This window comes from Heptranchias perlo, chromosome 1 (assembly GCF_035084215.1).
Source record: "Heptranchias perlo isolate sHepPer1 chromosome 1, sHepPer1.hap1, whole genome shotgun sequence".
Classification (NCBI taxonomy): domain Eukaryota; kingdom Metazoa; phylum Chordata; class Chondrichthyes; order Hexanchiformes; family Hexanchidae; genus Heptranchias; species Heptranchias perlo.
The window spans coordinates 81423816-81439810 of NC_090325.1; the positions used below are offsets into that span (position 1 = coordinate 81423816).

At 47.4% G+C, this 15995-nt stretch overlaps 1 protein-coding gene across 4 annotated transcripts in view; it reads right to left on the reverse strand.

Moving 5' to 3' along the window:
- The window catches only part of exoc1 (exocyst complex component 1), a 109582-nt gene that overhangs the window by 31110 nt on the left and 62477 nt on the right, over positions 1–15995 (reverse strand). For all 4 annotated transcript variants that reach the window (XM_067987221.1, XM_067987212.1, XM_067987202.1 and 1 more), the window contains one exon: positions 1415–1578. In XM_067987221.1, coding sequence (XP_067843322.1) covers positions 1415–1578 — 164 coding nt within the window. The remainder of the gene's footprint in view (positions 1–1414; positions 1579–15995) is intronic.

Consider the following 15995-nt stretch of genomic DNA (forward strand, 5'->3'; position numbering starts at 1 on the left):
CCCCAGGGTCGGTATTAGGACCACTGCTCTTTTTGATATATATTAATGACCTGGTCTTTGGTATAGAGGGTACAATTTCAAAGTTTGCATATGACATGAAACTTGGAAATGTAGTAAACAATGTGGAGGATAAGTGACAGACTGGTGAAATGGGCAGACACATGGCAGGTGAAATTTAACGCAGAGAAGTGTGAAGTGATACATCTAAGTAGGAAGAACGAGGAGAAGCAATATAAACTAAATGGGACAAATTTAAAGAGAGAGCAGGAACAGAGACACCTGGGGGTGTATGTACACAAATCTCTGAATGTGAAAGAACAAGTTGAAAAGGACGTTAAAAAGGCATATGGGATCCTGGGCATTATAAATAGAGGCAGAGTACAAAAGCAAGGAAGTTATGCTAAGCCTTTATAAAAACACTGTTTAGGCCTCAACTGGATTACTGTGTTCAATTCTGGGCAACACACTGTTGGAAGCATGTCTAGGGTTTAGAGAGGTTGAGGAAGATATTTACTGGAATGGTACCAGGGTTGAGTACTCATGAGTACCATGAGGAGAAATTTCTTCACTCAGAGGGCTGTGAATCTTCGGAATTCTCTACCCCAGAGGGCTGTGGATGCTTAGTCATTGAATATATTCAAGGCTGAGATCGATAGATTTTTGGACTCTAAGAGAATCAAGGGATATGGGGATCAAGCGGGAAAGAATGGAGTTGAGGTCAAGGTTCAGCCATGATCTACTCATGCTCCTATTTCTTATGTTCTTATGAGGGACTTCAGTTATGAGAGACTGGAGAAGTTGGAGTTGTTCTCCTTAGAGCAGAGAAGGCTAAGAGGAGATTTGATAGAGGTGTTCAAAATCATGAACAGTTATGATAGAATAAAGAAGGAAAACGGTGTCCAGTGGTAGAAGGGTCAGTAACCAGAGGGCATAGATTTAAGGTGATTGGCAAAAGAACCAGAGGCGACATGAGGAAACATTTTTTTTTCGCAGCGAGTTGTTATGACCTGAAATGCATTGCCTGAAAGTGTGATGGAAGCCGATTCAATAGTAGCTTTCAAAAGGGAATTGGATAAATCTTGAAGGGAAAAAATTTACAGGACTACGGGAAAGAGCAGTGGAGTGGGATGAATTGGATAGCTCTTTCGAAGAGCCGGCACAGGCACAATGGGCTAAATGGCCTCCATACTATGATATTACGATAATATATGGAATGCTTTTTGCCAACATTACAGGCCCATAACATACAAAAAAAACTTTAACAGCATTTTAATAACATGCATAATGTAATTTTCCAAAATTAAGAATACATGGATGCTTGCATCTTGGGGCAAACATTTCACGAACTATAAAAGAACTGCCAAAAAGATGAATATTCGCACTCCTATATTAGTCAACTAATTAAGATATTTACCTTATCAAACTTAGTTCTATCAGCCACATCGAGGTCTGAGGCAGACATGTTTCCCATGTCCAGCAGTGAAGATGACTGAGATCGACGATTTCCTGATCCCTGAACAGACAGTTTGTTTAGGCTGGAGGTGGAACCAGTAAGTTTTCCAGAACTTCCATGAAGACCTGCAGTTCAATAAATCTAAATCAATGACAGCAACTTCCAATCATATTACTGGGGTCCCAAAGTGTGTGGCGTTTAAACATTTGTAGTATGGTTAGGGAATAAAATGTTTAAATAAAACATTTTGATTTTTATTGAAGTCTTAGAGGAGAATTCAATTTAATAATTGGTAGTGCATAACTGTTCATCTTGAATGATTGTTCATTATCATCATGTTGTTGATTATGCACAACTATATACTTATATATATTTTTCTGAGGAGTAATCTTAAAAATAATAATCTCCTTGGTGAAGTGTAAGAAACTAAGCAGTCCAAGACATTATTAGTTTTAGTAAGGGAGAGTTTACTTACATAGTTCTAAAAATGCATTAATTGTGTCACTGAACCCCAACTAAAAGCATAAGAAAAGTCAGGTCTGAGAAAAGGCCATTCAGTCCATTGAAGCTCGCCATTACAATCTAATAACTGTCCCATTACGATATCTAATTATATTTTGAATAATCCCAATGCTTTTACATTTACTAACCTAAATATTTATCACTCTGAGTAAAGAAGCTTTTCTTGATACCTATTCCTAAATTACCTTGCACTAATTTACATTTGTCCTCTGGCCCTACTTTCTTTTGCCTACTCTGAAGTAATAATTTTGATTCATTTTACCACACCGATTGCTTTCCCATTAGATCTGTGCTTAAATGATAATGTTTGTCCATCTGACATTTTTTGTCACATTTATTGTTAGAAAAAACAGCTAAATATTGAATTCAGATAAAACAAAATTACACACATTCATATACAATCTACTCTTAATGCAAAGTTGCTTGATTCAAATTATCTGATATTTCAATTTTAGCACTATTTTCCCACCTGGCTGTTACTTCATTTGCTTAATTCAAATCACTGCATAATTCAAATTTTTAGTTCAAAAATGACGTTGAATTAGGAGTAAACTGTACGTGGACATCAAGAGTTGTGTCCAGGAAACTTCTGGCCTGAACCCAGTTTGCTTTACTATCGGTGGCCAGCTCTCCTTTATAGACATAAAGGCAACTCAATTCCCTGGAACTGTACTTGAGTTTGTTTGAATAAATTTAAGTCAGTGAGAGACATCATCTTGAAAAATGTCAAGCCACACTCAGCTTACATTTGCTAAGTATCTGTTTTGAATAGAAAGTTTCACTGCTTCATTCTCGACCCTTAAAAAAAATATTTTGTACCATGTGAAAGTGTACTTTGACTGCACATCATAAAAGGATCCTAAAATCTACTTATAATGTTGCCTTGTTCAGTATAAACACAGAAAGAAAAGGAATTGCCCACTATCATTCTACATGGAAGTCATGATGTGGAGATGCCGGTGATGGACTGGGGTTGACAATTGTAAACAATTTTACAACACCAAGTTATAGTCCAGCAATTTTATTTTAAATTCACAAGCTTTCGGAGATTTTCTCCTTCCTCAGGCAAATGTTTCAAGAGCTCCTTGAAGCCTACGCATTTATACATATTGAACAATACATGGTGTTTACAGACTGCCCCTGCAACTGCCCGTTGCCAAGGCAATCACCGTGTTCAGACAGAGAGGTGTCACCTGCAGAACCCCCGAATACACATTCAACAAAAAAACAAACAGGGAAAAAAAAAGAGAAAAAAAAACACAGAGAGAGGCAGAAACATCCGGAAGGCAGAGAGAGCCAGCAAATGACCCATTATATTAAAAACAGATAACATTTGTTCGCTGGTGGGGTAACGTGTAGCGTGACATGAACCCAAGATCCCGGTTGAGGCCGTCCTCATGGGTGCGGAACTTGGCTATCAATTTCTGCTCGACGATTTTGCGTTGTCGTGTGTCTCGAAGGCCGCCTTGGAGTACGCTTACCCGAAGGTCGGTGGATGAATGTCCATGACTGCTGAAGTGTTCCCCGACTGGGAGGGAACCCTCCTGTTTGGCGATTGTTGCGCGGTGTCCGTTCATCCGTTGTCGCAGCGTCTGCATGGTCTCGCCAATGTACCATGCTCTGGGGCATCCTTTCCTGCAACGTATGAGGTAGACAACGTTGGCCGAGTCACAGGAGTATGAACCATGCACCTGGTGGGTGGTGTCATCTCGTGTGATGGTGGTATCTGTGTCGATGATCTGGCATGTCTTGCAGAGGTTACCGTGGCAGGGTTGTGTGGCGTCGTGGACGCTGTTCTCTTGAAAGCTAGGTAGTTTGCTGCGAACGATGGTCTGTTTGAGGTTGGGTGGCTGTTTAAAGGCGAGTAGTGGAGGTGTGGGGATGGCCATAGCGAGGTGTTTGTCCTCATTGATGACATGTTGAAGGCTGCGGAGAACATGGCGTAGTTTCTCCGCTCCGGGGAAGTACTGGACGACAAAGGGTACTCTGTTGGTTGCGTCCCGTGTTAGTCTCCTGAGGAGGTCTATGCGATTTTTTGCTGTGGCCCGTCGGAACTGTCGATCGATGAGTCGAGCGTCATATCCCGTTCTTACTAGGGCGTCTTTCAGCGTCTGTAGGTGTCCATCGCGTTCCTCCTCGTCTGAGCAGACCCTGTGTATTCGCAGGGCCTGTCCATAGGGGATGGCCTCTTTGACGTGGTTAGGGTGGAAGCTGGAAAAGTGGAGCATCGTGAGGTTGTCCGTGGGCTTGCGGTAGAGTGAGGTGCTGAGGTGCCCGTCTTTGATGGAGATTCGTGTGTCCAAGAAAGAAACTGATTCTGAGGAGTAGTCCATGGTGAGCTTGATGGTGGGATGGAACTTGTTGATGTTATTGTGTAGTCTCTTTAGTGATTCCTTGCCGTGGGTCCATAGAAAGAAAATGTCGTCGATGTATCTGGTGTATAGTGTTGGTTGGAGGTCTTGTGCAGTGAAGAAGTCCTGCTCGAAATTGTGCATGAAAATGTTGGCGTATTGGGGTGCGAATTTGGTCCCCATGGCTGTTCCGTGTGTTTGGGTAAAGAACTGGTTATCGAAGGTGAAGACATTGTGATCCAGGATGAAGCGGATGAGTTGTAGGATGGCTTCCGGAGATTGGCTGTTGTTGGTGTTGAGTATTGATGCTGTCGCAGCGATGCCGTCATCGTGGGGGATACTGGTGTATAGTGCCGAGACGTCCATCGTGGTGAGAAGTGTTCCTGGTTCAACTGGTCCGTGGGTACTGAGTTTTTGTAGGAAGTCTGTAGTGTCACGACAGAAGCTGGGGGTTCCCTGTACGATGGGTTTCAGGATGCCCTCGATGTATCCAGAGAGGTTCTCACACAGGGTTCCGTTGCCTGATACGATGGGACGTCCGGGTGTGTTGGCTTTGTGTATCTTTGGGAGGCAGTAGAAGTCTCCCACGCGGGGATTACGTGGGATGAGAATGCGTAGGATGCTTTGAAGGTCTGGATCGAAGGTCTTGATCAGTTTGTTGAGCTGGTGGGTGTGTTCTTTGGTCGGATCTGCGGGTAACCGTCTGTAGTGTTCCTGGTTGTCCAGTTGTCGGTATGCTTCTTTGCAATAGTCTGTTCTGTTCTGTATGACTATGGCTCCTCCTTTGTCCGCTGGTTTGATGACGATGTTGCGGTTGGTCTTGAGAGCGTTGATGGCGTTGCGTTGTGCTCGGGTGACATTCTGGACTGTCTTCTGAGTGCGGCTGATGAATCTGGCATTGACGCATTTCCTGACAGCTTGAGCATACATGTCCAGCTGAGGGCAGCGACCCTCCGGAGGAGTCCAGTTTGACTCTTTCCTCTTCGGTTGCTGTACCGCGGATCCCTCTGTCTGCTGTTCCGGATCGTCGATTGTCTCATTGGGTTCGCTGCTGAAATCTTGGGGTTTGTGGTAGAATTCCCGGAGCCTCATTCTCCTGATGAATTCCTCTGTGTCCGCCGCGAGACTAGTGGGGTCCATTTTGGTAGTGGGGCAGAAATTGAGCCCTCGGCTGAGAACTTCGATTTCGTCTGGTTGAAGGGTGTGGTCGGATAAATTGACAATAGACTTCCCTGTGGTTGCAACCGTGGTACCAGGGGAAGCTTGGTCGTTGCTGGTGGTGATGCCGAGTTTCTCAAGCTTCCTGCTCTTGGTTTTCATGTAGGCAGCGTAGTTCCGTTGCCTCGTCTGTTTGGCGGTATAACGTAGCTGGTCTGCTGTGTCCTGAGTACAGGTTGAGAGTATGGACTCTATCTTGGTTTCGAGGTTGTGGCGTCTGCTGTAGAGTTGGTGTATGAGATGGTTGCGGAGTGTGCGAGAGGTACGGCGGCAGAGTCTCTCAGCGTAATCCGAGTTGTATGTGGACTTGAGTGGGTTCGTGATCTGGAGTCCTTTCGGGATCTTGTCTGCTTTCTTGCAGCTCTGTAAAAACTTGATGTCTGTGTCTAAATGCGCGATCTTCTTGGATATCCTTTCCACTGTGAGCCGGCAGTTTGTGGTGTCGATGGTAGTCATGATGTGGAGATGCCGGTGATGGACTGGGGTTGACAATTGTAAACAATTTTACAACACCAAGTTATAGTCCAGCAATTTTATTTTAAATTCACAAGCTTTCGGAGATTTTCTCCTTGGGTTCATGTCACGCTACACGTTACCCCACCAGCGAACAAATGTTATCTGTTTTTAATATAATGGGTCATTTGCTGGCTCTCTCTGCCTTCCGGATGTTTCTGCCTCTCTCTGTGTTTTTTTTTCTCTGTTTTTTTTTTCCCTGTTTGTTTTTTTGTTGAATGTGTATTCGGGGGTTCTGCAGGTGACACCTCTCTGTCTGAACACGGTGATTGCCTTGGCAACGGGCAGTTGCAGGGGCAGTCTGTAAACACCATGTATTGTTCAATATGTATAAATGCGTAGGCTTCAAGGAGCTCTTGAAACATTTGCCTGAGGAAGGAGAAAATCTCCGAAAGCTTGTGAATTTAAAATAAAATTGCTGGACTATAACTTGGTGTTGTAAAATTGTTTACAATTCTGCATGGAGTTCTAGATGCTGTAAATACCGTAGAACATTTACAACATTATAAATATATAAAAATATAACTTGTTGTTGAATAAGAGTAGCGTAATAGAGCAAAGGTCTCCTGGACTTTTAGACCAGGACTAAACAAGGTTTTGAAGCATCCACAGATTCATACTCTTTCTCATTATTCTGTGTGTAAAAGTAATTTCTTTTCTTAAGTATGAAAACAGTATTACATCACCTGCTTTTCTCCAAATGTAGTTCAACCTTTACATCCAAACAGAAGACAAACACCACCAGTGCAGTTGTAAGAATATTGGAAATAAGGAAAAATTGACATTTTTTTCTTAATGCTATTATCCATCATGCTCTGCAGGTTGTGTTGCATATTTTGCTGAGTTCTAAACTGTTAACCTTTGACTAGTGACTGATCCTTGTCATCCTCATTGTGAGGCAAGGCAGCTACGCAATAAAAGAGTGACAATGACCCAAAAAGCGGAACAATAACCCAAAGATAGCAATAACACCAGGATCATGGCAAGACAAATAGAAGAGTAACGTTAAAACAAACTGACCATCTTGGTTTCTTTGAAAAATGACCTGGTTAATCTAGAAGGGTCTTTTGAGTGTTGTTCCATTTATGGTGAGAGTTTCCTGCCGGGGGGACACAAAAACCCAACATCTTTTGAGCTCAGGGCAGAAGAATCAGCAAAGACCTCCCAGGCATTGCTGCAGGAGTTCCTCCGGGCAGTGTCCTAGGCCCAACCATCTTCAGCTGCTTCATCAATGACCTTCCCTCCATCATAAAGTCAGAAATGGGGATGTTCACTGATGACTACACAGTGTTCAGTTCCACTTGCCAGGATGAGTGCAGCTCCAACAACACAAGAAGCTCAACACCATCCAGGACAAAGCAGCCCGCTTGACCTGCACCCCATCCACCACCCTAAACATTCACTCCCTTCACCACCGGCGCACAGTGGCTGCAGTGTACACCATCCACAGGATGTACTGCAGCAACGCGCCAAGGCTTCTTCAACAGCACCTCCCAAACACGTGACCTCTACCACCTAGAAGGACAGGGGCAGCAGGCACATGGGAACAACACCACCTGCACGTTCCCCTCCAAATCACACACCATCCCGACTTGGAAATATATTGCCGTTCCTTCATTGTCGCTGGGTCAAAATCCTGGTACTCTCTACTTCAAGGGCAATTAGGGATGGGCTGGCCTTGCCAGCGACGCCCACATCCCATGAACGAATAAAAAAATGCTGTCAGAAGAACACCTGACTGTCAGAAGACTGCCTCACTGTTGGCAAATTTGAAACGACCACGTTGCCAACTTAATTATGACCTCTGCCCAGAGATCAAATGGGGTAATACTGATTTGATCTTTGTTTTCTAAATATGATATCTTTACATGTTTAATTTGACTGTTAATAAATAAGACATTGATTACCAATTGGTGTCATATCCAAATCTGTTACACAGTTTTCCCTCTGAAATCTGACACGACACTGTGGAGCCATACAAATGTGACTTTTCCCAGCGTCTGCTGTATCTAAGGCCCTATCCTAGGAATCCACCTCACTGCTTTGGAAAAAGGCAACAATAAAGACGAGTTGATGAGACAAGTATGAATATAAAGTTCAAAATGGAGAGAGAGAACTGAAAGGCTGGTAGAAGGTAGCTTTGCACATGGAAGTTGAGGCATAGTCAAAGAAAGAAGAATACAATATCAAAGACAAAGGAGGCATGGCAAAATGGATTAGCGCTGTACCCCTTCACCCTGATTTGAGAATTCAACACACACTGATAGGGTAAAAATCTCTTCCCAATGAATGTAATGGTTCTATATGCTTGGGTAGTCTCAACCCAGTTGTCCATGGGTGTGAGCAAAACACCAGAAGAATCCATAGAATTTAAGACATTGCAATTGTGCTATGAAGTTATCTGCAGCTAATTTTAGGAATTGTGCTTTAAGTGGGATAATGCAGCTTTAGTAGTATTGCGGTTTAGCATCGAAAATGCAAACACAATTTGCAAACTGATTCGCCACAAGTCTCTGCAGGATTGAAATGCATTAAACATACGGTTCCTAAACAGTGCTGACTTTAAAGTGGGACAGTTTTATATTGGTGCACTTAGTGCATACTTTTGTGACCACAGTATGGTCTTACTGACGTCAACTCATTAACTGCAAGATAGTTTATGATGATTTTGTTAGATTATGACTTCACTGTGTTACATAACGATGTATTTACCAGTACTGAAAACCTAATGTAGTCCAAAAGCAAAATACTGCGGATACTGGGAATCTGAAATAAAAACAGAAAATGCTGGAAATACTCAGCAAGTCAGGCAGCATCTGTGGAGAAAGAAGCAGAGTTAAAGGGCTCGAATTTAGCAGGCTTGCGGGTTCCCAGCGGGTGGTCCTCCGGGAGCGTGGAAAACGCGGACGGGTAATTGTGTGCGTCCCCCACGCGATCGCGGGATAATTGGACCCATTAAGCCCTGCTTCCGGGTTCTGCGCTCCCCAGCTGCGTGCCGGCCGGCTGCGCATGCGCAGTACCGTCGACGCGATGTAGGAGCTCCAGTTAAAGGGGCAGTCTCCCAAAGCCCCTCCTGCTGCAAGCAAGAGGTCTGGGAGAATGGCTCAACAAAGGGGAAAGGCTGCGCCCCGTTTTTCAGATCTGGCACTGCAGCTGATGCTGGAGGGCGTGAGGAGGAGGAGGGAAACACTCTTCCCTGAGGATGGGCGCAAGTTCCCTGCCGCCGCAACCAGGAAGGCATGGGCAGAGGTGGCGGCGGAGGTGAGCAGCAGGGGCAACACCCCAAGGACTTGGGAGCAGTGCCGCAAGCGCTTCAATGACCTGACTAGGTCTGGCAAGGTGAGTACACCAACGCACCCTCCCACATCCCGTCCCCACCATCACGCCAAGCAGATCACAACCCCCTCCTGCACAGCCACCACTGCGCTCCATCAGCAATCCTCACAGCCACTCATTCACCATCCTCGCCGTGCACGCAAGTACCCACCGTCCCTGACCCCACCCGAACACTACCACACACCCCAATCCCCATGCAATGGGATGGGCACGTGGCTCACGCTTCCTCCCATCCGTTCCGCGCCACGCTCAACCCAACCACACCGATGCTCGATGCGTCTCACGATGCAAGACGCACCCACTCACACATCTGTGTTTTGCCTTCACAGGAGAAGAGGAGCAAGAACAACCGCGAAAGGGCACGCACCGGAGGTGGCCCGCCGCAAGTGGTGGAGCTCACCGACGCAGAGGTGGAGGCGCTCGACCTCACCCGCACGCGACATTGCCTGTCGGTGGCCGATGGCGAGTGTGTCGCTGCCGAAACGGCCGGTAAGGGAAAGCTGACACTCAACACCCATGATCGCGAGTTACTGTCTCATCACCTGGCATCAGGCGCACTGTCAAGTTGGTCCACATGCCTCAAAGTGCCCTCTGTTCTCTTGCAGGTCCGTCTTTGGGTCAAGCGAGCGTGGAGGGCGATTCCTCAGAGGACATGGCGGTCTCTGAGGGTGCATCGTCACATCAGAGCCAACCATCCACCAGCGCAGAGACACGCACCTCGGTGGGTCCCCCTCGCCAACTAGTTGGGGTAGCACTTGGTGAGTCACTGCGCACGAGTGAGCATGAGCAGACCCTGGTGGCAGGGGCAGCCGCGGAGGGTCCGCGACGGAAGGAGCACTCATCTCCAGGCTCTGCTCAGCCGGACCCAGATGCTGAACCCAGGGGGCCACCAGAGAAAAGGAGAGTCGTCGAGGGCCACCAGCTAATTGCTGAGGTGCTGGCAGAGGTGCCGCGCGCATTGTCCACAATAACGCAGGCGATGGAGGAGTCCACCTCCTGCATGTGGGCATTGGTGGCGCAGGCACAGGAGGGTACCGGCGACACAGTGTCGCGGGTAGGTGCGGGACTGTCTGCGGTGGAGGACAGGCTGGCCTCCCTCGAGCGTCACGCACAGCTCCACTTCGAGTCCTTGCAGGCCCTCACAACGTCTGTACGGATTCAGGGTGAGCAACATTCCGACGCCATCAACAGGCTGAGGGATACACTAGGGGTGGCCTTGCAAGGCCTCACACATGCCATCCAAACTGCCGTCCAGCAGGGTGGAAGGGGTGATGTGGGCCGAGGCCAAGAGAGGGATGATGGTGATCGGGGACATGGAAGCGGGGACGCCTCTCAAGGCGTCCCCACGTCCCACCCGTCGCCCACCTCTCAACCAGCACCCGCAATGGTGCCTCCTCTCCAGGTGGCCGAGTCTGCCCCTGCCCCGGTGCAGGAGGAGCAGTCTGTGGAGGTGCCCTCACGGGCACCGAAACCCAGGGGCCGTCCGCTAAAAGCATCTACCCGGTCAAGGCAAGAAGACGAGCAACCTGCCACTACCTCTGCTGGAGCCACAGGGGTAGCACCACGTAGGGGTTCCCGGAGAAGAATTGCAAAGGCCTTGTAATCACAAAGGGAATACACCAGGGTGTTTATTATTTTGTACTTTGTTTCTTAAATGATGTCACATTCCAGATATTAAATAGTCTATTCTCACCACTCCTGCCACCTCTCGTCCATTCTTCCGCGGCTTGTGCAATAGTTGCGTTCCGTGGAGGCCATCATGACGGCGAACACCTGCTGCCACCCATTGGGCACACTGCTGTGGGTGCAGGATTACTGGCAGCACTCTTCAGTGGAGGGGGCTGGTATGGCCGCTCGCCTGTGCAGGTGAGGAGATGCGAGCGCCTCGCAGTGTGTGACTCTAGGAGACCCGTTGACGTATGAGCTCGCCCTCGCCCTCCTCCTCCCCCCCCTCCCCCTCCCCCTCCCCCACCTCCCCCTCCCCCTTGCCCTCGCCTTCCTCAATGTGGGTGGCAGGTGTGGATGGGGCCTCCTCCAGCGGCACCCCTCTCTGTTGGGCCATGTTGTGCAGGGCACAGCAGACAACTATGATTCGTCCCACTCTGAATGGTGTGTATTGCAGCGCTCCCCCAGAACGATCAAGGCACCTGAAGCGCATCTTGAGAAGCCCTATGGTCTGCTCAATTGTAGACCTGGTAGCAGTGTGGCTGTCATTGTACCGACGCTCCGGCTCGGTGATGGGGTTCCTCAGAGGTGTCATGAGCCACGTGTGGAGGGGATACCCCTTGTCGCCGAGGAGCCAGCCGTTGCCGGCGTTGGGTGCCTGCAGGATGGGCGGGACGGCGGACTCCCTGAGGACGAAGGCATCGTGGCAGCTGCCGGGGTATCTGGCGCACACGTGTAGGAATCTCTGGCGGTGGTCACAGATGAGCTGGGCGTTCATGGAGTGATACCCCTTCCTGTTGATGAACAGCCCTGGCTCATGCGGAGGTGCCCGTATTGCGATGTGGGTGCAGTCGATTACACCCCGCACCCGTGGGAAGCCGGCCATGGCATGGAATCCAACCGCCCTCTCCATCTGGCTGCGCTCGTCCATGGCGAAGTTGATGTAGTGGGAGGCCCTGCGGAACAACCCATCGGTGACCTGCCTTATGCACTTGTGTGCAGAGGACTGACAGACCCCGGTGATGTCCCCGGTGGCACCCTGGAAGGAACCGGATGCGAAGAAGTTGAGGGCAGTGGTGACTTTGACGGCGACAGGTAAGAAGATGCTGCTTGGTCCATCAGGGAGCAGCTCGTCGTTAAGGAGGCTGCAGATGTCGGCGACTACCTGGCGATTGACTCTGAGCCTCCGTATGCACTGCTCCTCGGAGAGGTCCATGAAGCTGAGCCTCGCTCTGTACACCCTGTGCGGAGGGTAGTGCCTCCTGCGACGCATCTCTCTCTGCGGTTGCCCTCCCTCCTGCTGTGCAGGTGGGTGTGCCGCAGCACCGTGTTGGGGGGCCCCACCTCTCCGAGGCGGACGGCGTGGACTGCGAGGCTGCTGGGGCCGGTCATCCTGTTCGTCCTCCGAGGATGTCAACGCACCACCCATCTGGCAGGTGTTGGTGTGAGGGGTTGTGCAGGGTAGGTGGGTGGGTCCTCGGACTGGGTCTGCGGTTTCGTGTCGGTCTGTCCTCTGGCTTGGCGGGGGTTGGTGGAGGGCAGGGGTTGCCCTATGTGACGCGGTGGCCTCCTGCGTGGGTGAGGGCTCTCCCCCGTGGAGCGCACCTTGGCACCTGCCACAGGCTGCTGGCTGCAACACGCCTGGTTTGAAGGGTCCTGTTTCCCCCAGTGTGGGAAACTGACTGCTTTGAACCTAAAATCCCACACTTCCTCTTTTGACAGCTGCTTCAGCTCATTAACTGACCACAACGAGCAAGTTAAGTGCTCTCAAGTGGAACCCCGCTGGCTTTAATTGCCTGCGGGATTCCCACCAGCGGGGCTTTCGCGCGCAGCCCCGCACGTCAGCGCGGTACCCGGAAGTGGCCGGGATTTCGTCCGAATCCGGTCACGTGATCGGAGATCGGGATTTTCGGGGCCCCCCCGCTGGAAACCCGACCCTAAAATCGAGCCCAAAGTGTCAGGTCAAAGACCTTTCGTCAGAACTGGAAGATGTTGCAGATTTAACAGTTTTTAAGCAGGTACAGAGCCAGGGAAAGGTGGGGGGGGGGGGGGAGAAAGGGGAGGGGAGGAAAGAACAAAAGGAAAGGTCTCTGATAGGGTGAAGGGCGGGAGTGATTAAATGACAAAAGGGATGATGGTGCAAGGCAAGGAGGGTGGTAATGGGACAAGTAAAGAAACAAGATCGGTCTAGAGGAGCTGTAAATGGCAAAAGCAGAACCATTACCAGCACCCACTGTCCGAACTGGTTATGATCTGAAGTTATTGAAATCAATGTTGAGTCCAAAGTCCACTTTACAACCTGCTGGACTCAATATTTGTTTCTTTACTTGTCCCATTACCACCCTCCTTGCCTTGCACCATTATCCCTTTTGTCATTTAATCACTCGCCCTCCATCCTATCAGAGAACTTCCCTTTTGTTCCTTCCTCCTCTCCCTCCCCCTTTGCCTGGCTCTGTAAAAACCGTTAAATCTTCAACGTCTGACGAAAGGTCATCGACCTGAAACGGTAACTCTGCTTCTTTCTCCACAGATGCTGCCTGACTTGCTGAGTATTTCCAGCATTTTCTGTTTCAATGTAGTAGCCACTCTCATTTATACTTCACTTACATCCAGCCCAAATATTAACTGCTATACCAAAATCAAAATGGAAACATCTGTTGTATTTCTTTGTGGATTAAAAGAACTTGCATTTATATAGCAACTTCCACGACTTCAGGACGTCTCAAAGTGCTTCATAGCCAATAAAGTTCGTTGAAGTCATTGTTGTAATGCAGAGAAATGGGGCAGCCAATTTGTACACAGCGATGTCTCACAAATGGCAGTGAGACAAATGGCCAGATTATCTGTTTATAGTGATGTTGGTTGAAGGATAAATATTGACCAGGACCAGGGGAACTTGCCTGCTCTTCTTTGAATAGAGCCGTCATATCTTTTACATCTCATCCGAAAGATGGCACCTCCAACAGTGCAACACTCCTAAGTACTGCACTGGAGTGTCAGCATAGATTACGTGCTCAAGTCCCTGAAGAGGGGCTTGAACCCAGAAGTGAGAGTACTATCACTGAGCCAAGACTGACACTTTTAGTGGAAAAATGTAAGATAAGCATAGGTGCTGCTGTTACGTATATGCAAAGGACATCTGGATACTTTCTTCTAAAACAAAAAAATTGGGAAAGCAGAGAAATTTAGGTGTTAACGGTCACAAATGCTGGGCAATGGAACATTTCTCAATTTTTGAACCCATTATTAATATGACAAAATTGAAATCATTTGTTTGATGTCTAAAGAATATTTATATTTTCTCTATTAAGGGGAAGGATACCACTTTAAAATTATTACTGTGGACTTGGTTTCTGTGTGTTGGAAGGGAATCCACATTCATGTGTGTCTGGACTACCATAGTCAGTCTGCCTTTTGTTAGGGATCGTGTACACAATCACCTCAACTGTTTTGATTGTTTATTCAATCACCCAGGCCTATGGCGGAATATTACATATCTAGATGCTTTAGATCCTTAAGTCATTCCTAATAGCTAGGCTACTTTTATTCTGCACAAAAAAATGATTCAGCCAGATGCTTTTGATTGACAAGCGACAATCCTAATGCTTGTGAAACTTGAACTTAAGTAGCCTGGTTCTCATGGCAGGGGTTATCCCACAGGATGGCTCTGGGTGAAAGGTCTCATTGGCAGTTCCATGTCCAGGAAGAGAAATATATTCCATAGCCGTTGCCAGTTCAACAGTTCTTCTGGCTCTACCCTTGTGAAAGTGAACACAATAAGGCTCCGTGGGGTGAACTCAACCTCGCGTATAAGTTTTATATTACGGACATTGTTTGCAGCTGCTACACAGAGGAGACTTTCATCCTATGCGTTTGGGCTAGATTCAAACCAAGTTCAAAGACGTGAAAGCAGTGCTTCAATCACTCCGGTTTAAGTCTTTATGTGAAATGTTTTCTTTTTCTGGAGTTTAAAGCTTGGGCATTACTGCTTAATCAGACACTATTGGCCAAAAATCATTTTATAACCCTTTAACTCTTAAAACATCCAGCTATTTTATTAGAAGGAATGTTGTGTTCAAAAGGCCCAGCAAAAGTTCGATTTTAGTAATGAACCAAGTCATGAAATATCCAAAATACAAACTCAAGAGGTTTTTAACAAAAAAAACCTGTATTAATAAAGTAACCAAACAAGATTGTTAAACTTAAACAGATCAATTTTCTGTATACTTCAGTATTATAGCAATGATATTGTGATCCAAACGGAATTAAAACCTCTAATTGTTAACTTGCAAGAAATTCACTGATTCTTTTCTGTAAAAAGCATCGGATTCAAAGTTTTTCAGTGAACTACCTAACCTCTGAACTGTACCACTACCAATAGTTATTTTGAAAATAAAAATATTTAAACTATTTTCGGTGTTTTTTCCCCCATTGAGGTGACAAATTTAGTCTTGGGAAATACAATCCTCTCTTATTTGGGGCACTCAATGTCACCACAAAGTTACCCAAGTAATGTATAGTACAGAGTAAATACAAAGTAGAGCATCATTGCCTCTGCCCCAGCAATGTACCTAATCTTCAAAAGGAGCGAGCCTTTGACTTGGTGATAGCATTCCCGCCTCTGACCACAAGGTGCAGGGTTTGAACCCCATTCCAGACAGTCTTGGTGAGCAGAGATCAGAGCTCCAGCTCTGAATTCTGGGTTGACATCCAGTGTGATACTTGCATCTAGTGGGTGTGGGTGGGTGGCCCCTCATCATATGAGTTGTGGTAGACAATGTGGAAAGTTGCCCAGGTATGTCCTGTCCACAAAAAGCAGGACAAATTCAATCCAGCCAATTACCGCCCCATCAGTCTACTCTCAATCATCAGCAAAGTGATGGAAGGTGTCGTCGACAGTGCTATCAAGCGACATTTACTCACCAATAACCTGCTCA